Source organism: Amyelois transitella, chromosome 10 (assembly GCF_032362555.1).
Source record: "Amyelois transitella isolate CPQ chromosome 10, ilAmyTran1.1, whole genome shotgun sequence".
Classification (NCBI taxonomy): Eukaryota; Metazoa; Arthropoda; class Insecta; order Lepidoptera; family Pyralidae; genus Amyelois; species Amyelois transitella.
In genome coordinates, this window is record NC_083513.1 from 10,223,270 (window position 1) to 10,237,240 (window position 13,971).

The 13,971-nt window shown below is 35.5% G+C and overlaps 1 protein-coding gene across 1 annotated transcript in view; it reads left to right on the forward strand.

Moving 5' to 3' along the window:
* The first annotated feature begins 7,041 nt into the window (after positions 1–7,041).
* LOC106133062 (uncharacterized) overlaps positions 7,042–13,971 on the forward strand; it is a 49,763-nt gene continuing 42,833 nt past the window's right edge. Inside the window, exon 1 of the mRNA XM_013332662.2 lies at positions 7,042–7,292. Within this exon, the coding sequence (XP_013188116.2) occupies positions 7,220–7,292 (73 nt within the window). The 5' untranslated portion in view covers positions 7,042–7,219. The remainder of the gene's footprint in view (positions 7,293–13,971) is intronic.

The following is a 13,971-nucleotide window of genomic DNA, read 5'->3' on the forward strand; positions in this document are numbered from 1 at the left end:
ACGTACATACATACATATGGTCACGTCTATATCCCTTGTGGGGTAGACAGAGCCAACAGTCTTGAAAAGACTGAATGGCCACGTTCAGCTATTTGGCTTAATGGTAGAATTGAGATTCAAATAGTGACAGGTTGCTAGCCCATCGCCTAAAAAAAGAATCCCAAGTTTGTAAGCCTATCCCTTAGTCGCCTTTTACGACATCCATGGGAAAGAGATGGAGTGGTCCTATTCTTTTTTGTATTGGTGCCGGGAACCACACGGCACCAATACAAAAAAGAACAAATAGGTACCCATTTTTCCCATTTCTATTCATTCGTGTTCTATAAATTATTACACACTAATATTTTTGCATGACTGTCCCTCCCTTTCAACATCACGGTGACTGATTTATATAGCCTCTACTTTCATATTAAAATTACCTAAGTGCTAACGCATAAACACAATATTTTCGAACGATTTTCGATTTTGTTCCTATGGCAATATGTGTCAGTTTCGTGTGCAAGATTAGCCTTGTGATTTTGTTTTACGTTAAAATTATAGTTACAACGGCTGATCGTGATATTCCAGCATGAAGTTACTTTATTTATTTGTAAAATCAGGCAATAGCCCAAAGGCAAAGTGAGACCAAGAATAAAATATTTTCATCAAATAATGCAAAAAAATAAACGTAACATACCAACAAATAAAAAAAAATACAGAGAATAGACAAGAATGAAGGAAGCTCCACTTTACTCCAAGACAGGAGTTTGCTTTTTTTAAGAAGAAGAAGAAGCACTACCCCTTTGAGGTATATCTAACATGGTTGGGTCACTTTCAGAGTATGAATGAATGTTATATGCTAAGGGAATGAAAGTTATATAGAACAATTACGAACGAATGGGAATGTTCTGATGATTAGTCAGGCCACAAGTACCCAAAACCAACGAGCTTATATGAGCATGTATGTTGATGGAGTAAAAAAAAGTATGCAGGCAGGTACCGAAAGATTAAATCTCTGCCTACCCCTTAAGAGACTTTGTATGTGATCAAAAGCTGTGCGGTTTAGCGACCTAAACAAATTATTCACATCTGAATGGGTCCAGTATCATTATTCCATCCATTTATTCCATCCACGGTGAGACCATACCATCTTCAAGAGAAATGGTTAACATGCAATCCTAGAAGGCAGAAATTTTTTTACCTAAAAGTCTTATTACACAGTGCCGTATGGTTTCCGGCACCAATAAAAAATTATAATAGGATCACTCCATCTCGTTCCCATGGATGTTGAAAAAGACGAGTAAAGGATAGGCTTATAAACTTGGGATTCTTCTTTTAGGCGACGTGCTAGAAACCTGTCACTATTTAAATCTAAATTCTATCATTAAGTCAAATAGCTCAATGTGGTCTATCAGTCTTTTCAAGACTTTTGTCTCTGTCTACCCTGCAAGAGATATAGACATGATTATAAGTATGTATGTATGTATATGTATGCGTAGATACTTTTCGGGCTCAATGAAAAAAGTTGTGTCAGCTGACATATTATTAACGATTGTAAGACAATCATAAAAATGACTTCTAAACTTAGGATTCTTCTTTGAAGCGATTGAATAGCAAACATGTTCTTATCTGAATCTCAGTTCTATCTTTAAGTCGTTCATCTGAACGTTGCTAACGAGTCTTTTTAAGACTTAATAGGCTCTGTCTGCCGCGTCGGGTATTACATAAAACTTGATATACTTATGCAAGAATTTTTACAATACCTACCAAAATAACACAGTAAGAAAGCAAGGCAGGTCGTTGGTAAAAAAATTAAGTATATTAAAAGTAAACATGCACATATGTAAATGCTATTCAGCGGGCACAATCCACTTAATCCCACTGAAAGTTTACCCACGAAACCGTACTCAGTATAATTTTATCAGGAAAAATGTGAGGAACATTTAAAAAAAACCTTGTTATTTTAAAATCTCAGCGTTTACTAATGACTGGAACATTTTGTGATATCTAGACGACATGTCATTGTCGTACAAATAAATGTCACGTAATGACATAAAATGAACCAGGACATCTAAGGAATTTAGTTCTTAGATTGCTGAGAATAAAGTTTAAAATTGCATTAAAAGTTGTGATGGAGTTCGCTGAACTTATAGATAATCTAATAAATGGATTAGATACCTATGGATTGTATTAATTTTAACTTGGCCAGAAATGGCTCTTACAGAAGTAGTTCAACTTGAATGACAATGAAAAGTAGATGTTGCGTGGAGTTCATTCCATCCCTTCTTATGAACTTGCATTATGGGAAGTAGTAGTAGCTAGTAGCTTTAACTTAAGTGCTTACAATGAAAGTTTAACTACCTTTAAGGTAGTTAAACTTTCCTTAAGTAACCAATTCATTAGAAATGTCAGTCTTTACAGACTTGTAAGAATATTAGAACAAGGGGAAGGTGGAGCTGACCTGTCCCTGTAGCATAGCACGCGTAACGAGGGTTGGTCGTTGGTCGTACATACAGACAAATAAAATTTTATAGTTATAGTTTTTGTTTTGGGGGACTTTTCTTAATAAATAAAAAAATCTCGTTTCAACATCTCAAACAGGAACAAAATCCGTCCACAACTGTCCTAGATTAGCGCATAAATACAGACAAAAAAAAAGGAGAAACTAAATAAAAAATAATTATGTAGTAATAATGAAGTGATAAGTAATGCAATTATTCTTTTCTTGTATCTATTATAATGTAGGTCATCGTTTTTTCTTTCACTGAAATCCAGCTGCTTTGTGGAGGTCTACGAGTACCACGGATCCATGGGTATTTCTACTGTCATTTATTCATTGCTGGGTTTAAAGAGAGCGCACTCGGAAATATTGCAGTTATTATAATGCACGCTGTGAAGTTAAGCGGAATGTTTGGATTTAATTTGACAAGGATGAAAATTATTATAGTTGCCTTGTATTTTTTTTTTTCATTTATTTATTATTCAGATATCATGATCCACTTTGTTAGTAATACAGAAAACTTTGAGATAGTGTAAGTAAATATATATATACAAAAATAAAATTTAAAAAGGTACCTTCCCAATAAAAGAAATCCCAATAAACAACTGTACACCGAGGTGCTGCTGAATACTCGGCTTCATTTGGCCATATATAGCTATCGGCATGGTGAAAAAAGTGGTGGCAAAAGGTGGCCCATAATTGGTGCTTCCGGTCTATCCGCTACAGTTTTCAGGATGCTGTTATGACTCGCTCTTAATCGCCCTAGCAAAGATGCCATTTTTCTACGGATCACGGCATGAAATCTATCCGTTTTTGCCTGAGCAAACATTTCAGAGGCACAACAGAATCGAAGGAGTCTTAGCAGCATTCTAAAAATATTATTATACTGGAATAGTAAAAAAAATTTTTTTTTGGCGAATCACGTTGTGGATTATTTAACGAAACGTGTTGCTGTTTTGATGTAGCATGTTACCGATGGACGTGTCACATTAAACAGTCGTATAACAGTTTACTTTTAAAAGATTAAGTACCTTAAAAATTCTTTAACTACTAGAGTACGCACGCGGCTCTGCTTATGTCAAACGAAACGCTTATTACTGTCTATATATGTAGATTTCTGGACCCAGCGGTTTGAACTTATTTGATGTTAGTCAGCGATGGAGTTAATCTATTTCTTATTATAGAAAAATAGATGACTTTCAAAATATACCCTTTAAAAATTCCTGTAACATTTGTCGAAACATATTAGTAAAAAATTTTTTTTTCTTATTAAATAAAAACGATGGATTATTCTTCTTGTAAACGGGTCACACGACACAAACCTGATGCCTTTAAAAAATGCACCCTACTAACTACTACTAGAATTCATTTATGCAGTTTTGACGAATTGTTATAATACAATTCGTCAAAACTGCATGCTACGCATACTTAAATATGACATTCAAATTAATATACATAATTATTTGTCGAAATCGTGCAACGAACTCAACGCGTACTTTTCAAATATAAAATACACATTATTTCAATTATAATGATTCGTCGAAACTGTGCAACGAACTCAGCGTACTTTTCACGGGGCGCCCGCAAACATTGCGTTGTAGTCATACAAGCTGCAATTTATTTCAGAAAGTTCGCGGTTATTGTACACATTCATGCTTTAAACTCCCAGTTTGAGGAACGCTGGATTTAATTTTTGGAAGTATCCTTTTCAGAATTAAGTGTATTTGTGTTGGCTTGGAGTTATCGCGGATTTAGTTTTCTATGGCACATAAATTTTAGAAAAATGAAATGGAATTCAATGGTCAGCGTGGACTAATGCTTCATAGCATGGTGCCTTAATAGTTAACTGGCATCCATCAGGGTCTTGATTCGAGTTTAAATTCTAGCCTATGTAGAAGAGCAAAGTGAAGAATAGCGTCGATGATAAAACCGTTATGGTTCCCAATTAAAATGCCTGATTCATCGAGGCACAGGTTCAAATCCCATCTCTGACATACCACCACCAAAGACTCTAAGTTATGCAATTAGATTGCTAACCGAAGCCTTTTTGTTACGGAATATTTTAATAAAGTCATAGTTTCGCACAAACTAGAGGGGTGGATAGACCTTACTTATAGAGTTTAGATTCAGACTTACTGATGGAATTGAGATTCAGATAGTGACAGGTTGCTAGCCCGTCGCCTGATAGAAGAGTCTGAAGTTTAAAAGCTTACACTTAACATTTATAATCTGCTTTCTAAAGAGATGCAACCGGCACACACTATATCCTGTTGTTAAAAGGACAAAAACATTAACAAATCTGCATGTTTAGTTCCAAAGTGTTGCATAAATTAGCGCTTAACGATAAGAAAGAGTTACAGCTGCCTTCTTGCCAGATCTTCAGTTTAATTTGCATATAAAAGATCTTGCCTGTGAATAACAGAGATAAAGCTATAGGTATTTTGTTATGTGCCTTTATTGCTAAAGGGATTTAGGTATTAAGGTAATCTCAATTCTATCATCGAGCCAAAAAAGCTGAACGTGGCCTGTCAGTCTTTTCAAGACTGTTGGCTCTATCTACCCCGCAATGGATATAGACGTGACAATATGTATGTATGTATGGATTTAGGTATTCAAGAGAGTCGGTGGTCGAATGGGTAAGTTGGCCTGTTTAAAATGCGTGATGCGCAGAAAGGCACAAGTTCTAATCCTATCTCGGCCATGTACCAATGACTCTTTTCAATGTTATGTACGTACATTAGTTTGTATACTAACCGATGCTCTTACAGTGAGGGAAAACTTTGAGAGAAAACCTGCGGATTCAGGCAACCATGGTCCAATACTGGTTAGTTCCCATGCAAAGGTTGCGGAGGTGGGCGTCTATTGTGTGCTGATACTAGAAAGTAGTTTATAATCTATATATAATTTCCACTGTACTGCATGTTAATAATATGTAATAATAGCGAAGAAGTTAATACAACTAACCAACTTAAGAGTCGCTTCGTGTTATGACAGGACTCATCTAATTCTGGATAATGGTCAAGAAGGTGCACTCCGGGCTTCTCTCAAGAGCGGTGGGCATTTATTGAACCAACTTAAGGAAGAAGAAGAGTGTGTAAAATAGTTAATATATCACAGAGTGCGGGGAAGTTCGTCAAACCTCGGTGTTCCGTGAGAGATATTCATAAAATCACGCGAGTCTTAAATAGACGAAGTGAAGTAAAAATAAAAAGATATCAGATGAGTAGATTTTTATTCCTTATACCTATGTGAAAACTTATAAGATTTCTTCAATTTATGTTACTATATTTTACTCGGGGCTTCACACTCGTTGGAATCGTCAGAAAATGTAATACAAAATGGATTCCGTGTCCGTTCTCGAATAATTGACAAAAGAAGAAATTCAGTCTCCGCAGCATGGCACGCGATACAGCGTTTTTATATCGTTTTATTGCGCGAAAAATTATCGGTGTTTCGCTTTCTATTATGACGTAGAATGGGACAGGAATATTTTTGCGCTTGATGATAACGGCGTCGCGCCTGCCTTGTTGCAGGTTAGAAAGGTTCCTTATTTGAGGGTGATACAGGTAATATTGGTGGTACTTCTGTGCTTCTTATATTTCTGCGGGGATGATGTAGTAAAGATTCCATTCATCGTGGTATGCCAATAAGGAAATATAGAAAAAAATTTTTTTAGTTTATTTGGTGTGTAATAGACGGGTAAAACATTTTTTTTTGTTTTTAAATATTGTTTTTTAAATATGTTATGACCCAATATCTAAGCTACGGGAAAGTCTCGTCTTGATTTCACATATTATGTTCTCTTATATGTGTGTTGTTGGGTTTGAAATTAAAAAAAAATTAATTACTAAAGTACGTCTGCGGTTTTGCCCGCGTTATTGGTAAAAATCTTCGTAAATTTAATTTACAACAGGAATTTCGGAAATTCTTTCATATTATTAAAGACATTGATCAATATAATCTTTGAAAAAAGCATATAAATATATCCTCGAGTAAGCGATATGTTACTGTAGAAAAAAAATCTTAGACAGATAAGGACAGGGTTGTCATATAACAAAATCAATTACTCAAGAAAATGTGAGCGATTTTAGATGAGTAAGATATTAAGTTCAGATGTAGGTATTTTGATTTAAAGCCTGTAACTAAATATGACGAAAATTTTCGCTTAATTCTCCAAGCCAATCTGCTAATATTAAATTTTAAATACAGTTTTAAAACAACAAATGAAAGGGTCTTGATAAATTGAGGAATTACAGAAATCGTACAACGTTAGCACGTTCAAAAAAGGGACGATAAAGTATAATGGGCATCCGTGATATGTTTCAAACGACTATGACGCCCGTCCGGACACAATCCTCATTTAAATCCTCCCAAATGAATCGTTTGTGTGACACCCTAATGACCCCAAAAAGCCACAGTGTAAAAAACAACCAAACACAAAATCCACTTAAACACCAGTACGCAAACAATTTTCTTTCATGTTATTTTTCGAGATTTCGCTGCGCTGAAGTCTGACGCTGACAGGTGCTTCTTGCCTTCAGTGCTCTACAGGATTTCGTTGATGACGCACGTGCGAAGCTCCCAAATTTTGGCGGATTCGAATTCCGATATTTGAATCCGGAACGTAAATTATTTTAATTGACAGTCAAAAATGATACTAACGAACTTAGTGGCCAGTTTTTATACTGTTAATTAAAAATAAAAAAGTTTTATCGTGTTGTGAGTATATAAGTGAATTTCATGTGGAAGATTGAAAAAATGTTGCGACGCGACGTGATAACGGTTTCGTCGTTGTTCCTGGTATTTTTTGGAGGTAAGTTTTTATTCGAAATTCGAATATTTCGTTTCCATTTGTGTGTGCGCGATAAGGGTTGGTTTGGATTCACAGGCGATTCCAATATTTATCATCCTTTTAAAAGTGCTAAAAGGAAATTGGATTCAGTCTATTACCGTTTGTATGAATTTCAGTCACAGATTTTAAAAATAAAACGGTTTTCAGGTTCTTTTCAGGCAAATTAACATTAATATCTGAATATATAATTTTCATTTGATTTAATTTTAAATATGGCGTTCAGTATTTATTTAGATTCGTATTCCATAAAATTAATTTGAACGTAATAAAATTTATTAAGCCTAATAAGAGGTTGCTTTAATTCCTAATATGCATAGGTACCTATGTAAATGACAAAAACATGAATATAATAATTATTTATCAAAGCACATCGTTATTCATAGTGAACTTTTAATTATAATTAAGTACGTTTAATTGAAAAAGTTTGAGGTGTTCATATGTCAAATGGTATTTTTTATATTAACATTAAAATAATCCTGGGTTCTATAAATCAAATGCCTAATAATGACGAAGAACATCAACATAACTTTATTGCAATTGTAATACTTTGTATATAGATTAATAGAATAGTTTAAATGGAACTGTCAAATGCAACACACTAAGAACCGAATGTAGCTTACATCTATGTAATCTTATTTATTTTTAATCTCAACAGTTGTTAATTATTTTCAAAACAGTTAATTTAAATTTAATGATTTTAACACTATTGTGCTAGAAATGCTTTTTAATAGGTAAAAAAATGAATAAAAATTTCACAAAATAGGTATTTATGTAGAAATGCAGTAATTTTCACCTTCTTTGAAAAGCGGGCTTACAAAAAGCTTAATTTATGTAATAGACTAACTGGGTAAAACAAGCGCAAACACACTAAGTTTTTCTTTTTTCTAGACCGGCTTCGTCTGACAATGGACCTAAGTTTAAATTATCGAACACAATAATGTGCCGTGTGGTTCCCGGCAATAATACAAAAAAGAATAGGACCACTCCATCTCTTTCCAATGGATGTCGTAAAAGGCGACTTTTAAGACGATGGGCTAGCAACCTGTCACTATTTGGATATCAATTCCATCATTAAGCCGAGCATCTGAACGTGGCCATTCAGTCTTTTCGGGACTATTGGCTCTGTCTACCCCGTAAGGGATATAGACGTGACTGTGTGTGTGTGTATCGAATACAAATACAAAAAAAAAACAAACAAATCAATCAATCCCCGTAGCATTGGACGCGCTAAGCCGTTTTTATCGCGTAAAATCTATCGCTGTTTCGCTTTTTATTATGATGTGAAACGGGACATACATACATACATAAAATCACGCCTCTTTCCCGGAGGGGTAGACAGAGACTACCTCTTTCCACTTGCCACGATCTCTCCATACTTCCTTCGGTTCATCCACATTCATAACTCTCTTCATGCAAGCTCGGCGGTTTCGGGTACTCTTGATCTGACCCTTTGCCAGGACGTCCTTAGTTTGATCAAGATACGTTCGTCTAGGTCTTCTCACTCCGACCTTTCTCTCCACAAACGGGAAACGGGACAGCGATAGTTTATCGTGTAATAAAAATGGCGTCGCGCGTTTGTTTGTTTGTATTTGTGTTTGATAATTTAAAATTGTGTCCATTGTCAGAAACTTATTGTTGGAACGCTGATACAAATCCACATAATCTTACTCTTAGCGTTTGTCCCGGGTACTGTCCTCACCTGTGGAGAGGATCCCGGGGTCCGTTTAAGACCATGACCCTGTACATACATACATACATATGGTCACGTCTATATCCCTTGCGGGTAGACAAAGCCAACAGTCCTGAAAAGACCGAATGGCTACGCTCAGCTATTTGACTTAATGATAGAATTGAGATTCAAATAGTGACAGGTTGCTAGCCTATCGCCTTAAAAAGAATCCCAAGTTTGTAAGCCTATCCCTTAGTCGCCTTTTAAAACATCAATGGGAAAGAGATGGAGTGGTCCGGGTATTGGTTGTATTGGTGCCGGGAACCACACGACCCTTTTTGTGTATTAATACGTCATATTTCTAAACTTAGCGAATGTCTGACTTCCGTAACTTTTGCAGGGGAACTAAATCCATATTGGGTTATGTTGAACCAGTTTCTTCTGTACTTTCTGTCGCTGTAACATATAATCTTCATATGTGATCCAATTTACAAATGAGTTCTTAAATAAGAATTTTCATATTGAAAGGGTGTAAAATATTCTCATTAAAATGTCTCGTAAGCTCTTCGTGTCCATTCATAAGATTTTCAGAGTGATGTTTTTCTTTGCATATGTAGTCGTTTAGGTACTTTAAAGTTAACTGGACGATATCATTTCCTGTCTCTGTAGCATGACACGCGCGACGCCGTTTTATCGCGCGAGAAATATAGCTGTCTCGTTTCACATCATAATCAAAGCGAAACAGCGATAGTTTTTACAATTTTCAAAGAGAAAATTCTTATTAAAGAACTTAAGTAGGCCCACAGGGTTTGTTTGACTAATAATATCTAGATTTCTGAAACGCCTTTGTCTAACTAAAGAAAATAATAAGATGTAAGTACTTTATATTCGTTCTTTTATCATAATGCCCCGGCCGGGATTCGTACCCGTGACCTCCGGTGTCACTGACAAGCGTAATACCGCTGCACCATTGAGGCCGTCAATATACAAAAGTCAGTCACAATGTTTTCCCTCATCGTAACTTCATCGTGGTCTCCATCCTACATATATACATACATATGATCACGTCTATATCCCTAGCGGGGTGGACAGAGCCACCAGTCTTGAAAAGACTGATAGGTCACGCTCAGCTGTTTGGCTTAGTGATAGAATTGAGATTCAAATAGTGACAGGTTGCTAGCCCATCGCCTAAAAGAGGGATCCCAAGTTTATAAGCCTACCCCTTAGTCGCCTTTTACGACGTGGGAAAGAGATGGAGTGGAGCTATTCTTTTTTGTAATGGTGCCGGGAACCACACGGCACTCTCCATCCTCTGCATTCAAAATTAAGAACTGAGACGAACAAAACATTCATTTCATTCCAAAATCCTCTCAAGAAGAGCCTTACAAGTTGCGAAGTCATAACGAGAATGTGATATTATTAATGTGCCGTAGGAACTTCTCAGGTAGGTAATATTATGCTGTCAATTTTAACATTTTACATAAAATTTAGGAAGAAACGTAAAATTATCGCCGTGTTACCTGCCAGCGGGCCGAGTTTAATTTAATTCTACAAATTGAGGCTTGTTTGCGATTCCAATTCGGTATCAATTTACTTTGGTTAACCTTACAGAATAAGGACAAGTTTTGGTTAAAAATTATATTATTAAATTCGTGATTTTCAACTTTATTTTTGTTCAATATTAAAATGTTTTCATGCTGGTCTGGTAGTAGAGAAAACATAGTGCATGCCTGCTGCTTCTCTTCCCGTTCATATTGTAAAAGTCAATTAAGGGAAAGGCTTATGAACTTAGACACACACACACACAATAAACTTGTCACTATTTGTATCTCAATTTCATCACTAAGCTGGATGTGACCTTTCAGTTTTTTGAAAGTGTTGTCTCTCCCTACCCCGTAAGGAATGTAGACGTGATTATAAGTGTATGGTGATGATGGTCAAATGTCTGACCTTATTTATCGAATGATGCGATTATTACAGAAAGTTCCAGTTATTTTTTTTTAGTCTGCCGTGTGGTTCCCGTCACCAATTCAAAAAAAGAATAGGATCACTCCCATATCTTTCGCATGGATTTCGTAAAAGGCGACTAAGGGATAGGCTTACAAACTTGGGATTCGTTTTGTAGGCGATGGGCTAGCAACCTGTCACTATTTGATACTCAATTCTATCATTAATCCAAATAGCTGAACGTGGCCATTCAGTCTTTTCAAGACTGTTGGCTCTGTCTACCCCGCAAGGGATATAGACGTGACCATATGTATGTATTTTTTTAGTTTTATTAAATATAATGCAAATTGTTCTGTGTCAAATAAATTTCAGAGCATCAAGATAAGGACTAGACAAAGGGAATCCCTTTGGTACGATGTGTCAGTTACTTTCATAATATAACTAACTCACTCACACGATATTACTTTTACATGTAGAAGTACTTACTCAGTCAACAAAATATATTTGTTTAATATTAATAAAATTATCTTAACAGTTTACTGTCCGTAACATTTAATTATTTTTCCTTTTTACTTGACATGTCATGACGTTGACAAATATTAAAACGCGGCAAATTTCAAATAAAGGAATAAAAGTTTTTTTTTTACACACGTACATAGAAAATTCTTCAAAGACCACAGCATATACTGCCAAAGTGGATATTATAAAGACGGTTAACGATAAGAAGCACTTAGTACATTTTGATTACATAATGCGCATATTGCTCTCGGTTCCCTTAAATCCCAACGGGAGTCAGTCAATTTAGGGAATTGTCTCCTTTTTAGGGTTTTTTGGTTAAGTAGATAAGGGGTTGGTGCAATTTATAACGAACTAGAGGCCGTCCGCGACTTCGTCCGCTTTAAAAACTTATCATAACGTAACAATCAATCCCGCGGTAACTCCGGGATAAAAGTAGCCTATGTGTTATTTTGGGTCTTCAGCTACCTTCATACCAAATTTCATCGCAATCGGTTCAGTCGTTTTTGCGTGAAAGAGTAACAAACATCCATACTGACATCCAAACTTTCGCATTTATAATAATAGTAGGATATTTGGGTTTGCCTCAAGAAGAAATAAAAATTTAACAAATAAGGTTTTGTCATTTGAATAATAAGCCGTGTGGTAACCGGCACTTAAGTATAGAACCACTCCATCTCTTTCTCATGGTTGTCGTGAAAGGTGACTATGGAAAAGGCTAATAAACTTGGGATTCTTCTTGTAGGCGATGGGCTAGCAACCTGTCACTATTTGAATCTCAATTTCATCATTTAACCATATAGCTGAACGTGGCCTTTTAGTATTTTCGGGACTCTTAGCTCTGTCTGCTCTACGTGGGATACAGACGTGACAAGAGGAAACCTATTATAAGCATGTCCCTTAATCGCTTATTACGACACATATGGGAAAATATCAAAAGGTTCTATTTTTAAATGCCGGACCATCTTTGACATTAGTACATTCTTTCATTCTTTATTATCATAGACTATGTTACATAATTCTCGCGTGATGCGAGTAGAAACACACTGATTCTAAAATACAGAGACGCGGAAATTCTAAGAATCACATTTCCGGCTTTTGTTGGTCTTAAATACATTCCCATAACGTTTCTTTTTTGGCAATATTCATCGGTCAGTTAGTATTTTATTAATGTGTTATTTACACAAAAATTTAATTATATTCCCTTAATACATTACGCGAATCCATAAAATGATATAAGTATTGGAATATTTTTAACCCCACATCGCTCAACAGCTTTTATTTCGATATCTGATTAATATATTTCCATTGCAATATGTACTGTACTGATTGCCGGAACTTTTACACAAAGAACGAATTCACGAAGTTACCGTAACCGAATGAATTTTCGATGTTCATACAATTTCGTGCGGATATGTTTTTTAAAATAAACCATTTTCGGATATTCAATGTTCGAATTCGGAAAATTATTTAAATTTTCATTGCCCATTTTACATGTGCGCGAAAACTGAAAATTACTGTACGGATATAAGTATTTATTTATAATACTAGTTGACGCCCGCAACTCCGTTTGCGTGTTATTGGAAATACGAAGGTTATGGTTGTTTAATTTACTAAAATTTCCGTTTATTTGTTTGTTTGTAATATTTTTATTGCATAGAAATTTACACAGTAACAAGAAAATTGTAAGTAGATAGTTATAAAAGAAACAAATCACTTGCAATGCAGTCCGTTCATATTACAGAGTCGCTAGTTCTTTTGGCTTCTACGTCACATGATCCAGATCTTCAATTTTTTTTTCGCAAAAAGAAAATGCTCATGCCCGATTTTTATACGTTACAGATTGAACAACTTTTGTTTCGATATTTCTTATAGTTTAGCTGAGTTGTTATGGTTCCATATCAGCTGTACCAGATTCCAAAATGAATTATACCCTATACGTTGGCCAGGCATAAGAGCTATACAACCAAAAAAGTTTCATTAAAATCCGTTCAGTAGTTCCGGAGATTAGCGTGTACAAACAAACATGCAAACAGACAGACGTTTTTTTTTTCAAATTCTTGCTCGGTTACTTTATCTTCATAGTAATAAGTTATATTTTTGAAAATGTACTAAATATACAGACAATTTTTTTTATATGTAGGAATTAATATTATAATGCTTCAATGCTGGTTTCGTAAAAGTACCCTCACTTTGGGACTGTTTACTTGTGTAAGCCTCTCCCCTGATAGACTTTTACAGTCTGAACATGAAGAGAAGCAGCTGGCACACATTATGTTACGAAACCACATGCATATAAATATGTCTATATCGTTTACGGGGTAGACAGAGCTTAATGATAGAATTGATATTCAAGTCGTGACAGGTTGCTAGCCAATCGCCTAAAAGAGGAATCCCAAGTTTCTTAGCCTATCCCTTAGTCGCCTTTTACGAAATCCATGGATAAGAGACGAAGGGGTAATATTCTTTTTTCTTTTAGTGCCGGGAACCACAAGGCACCAAAATAAG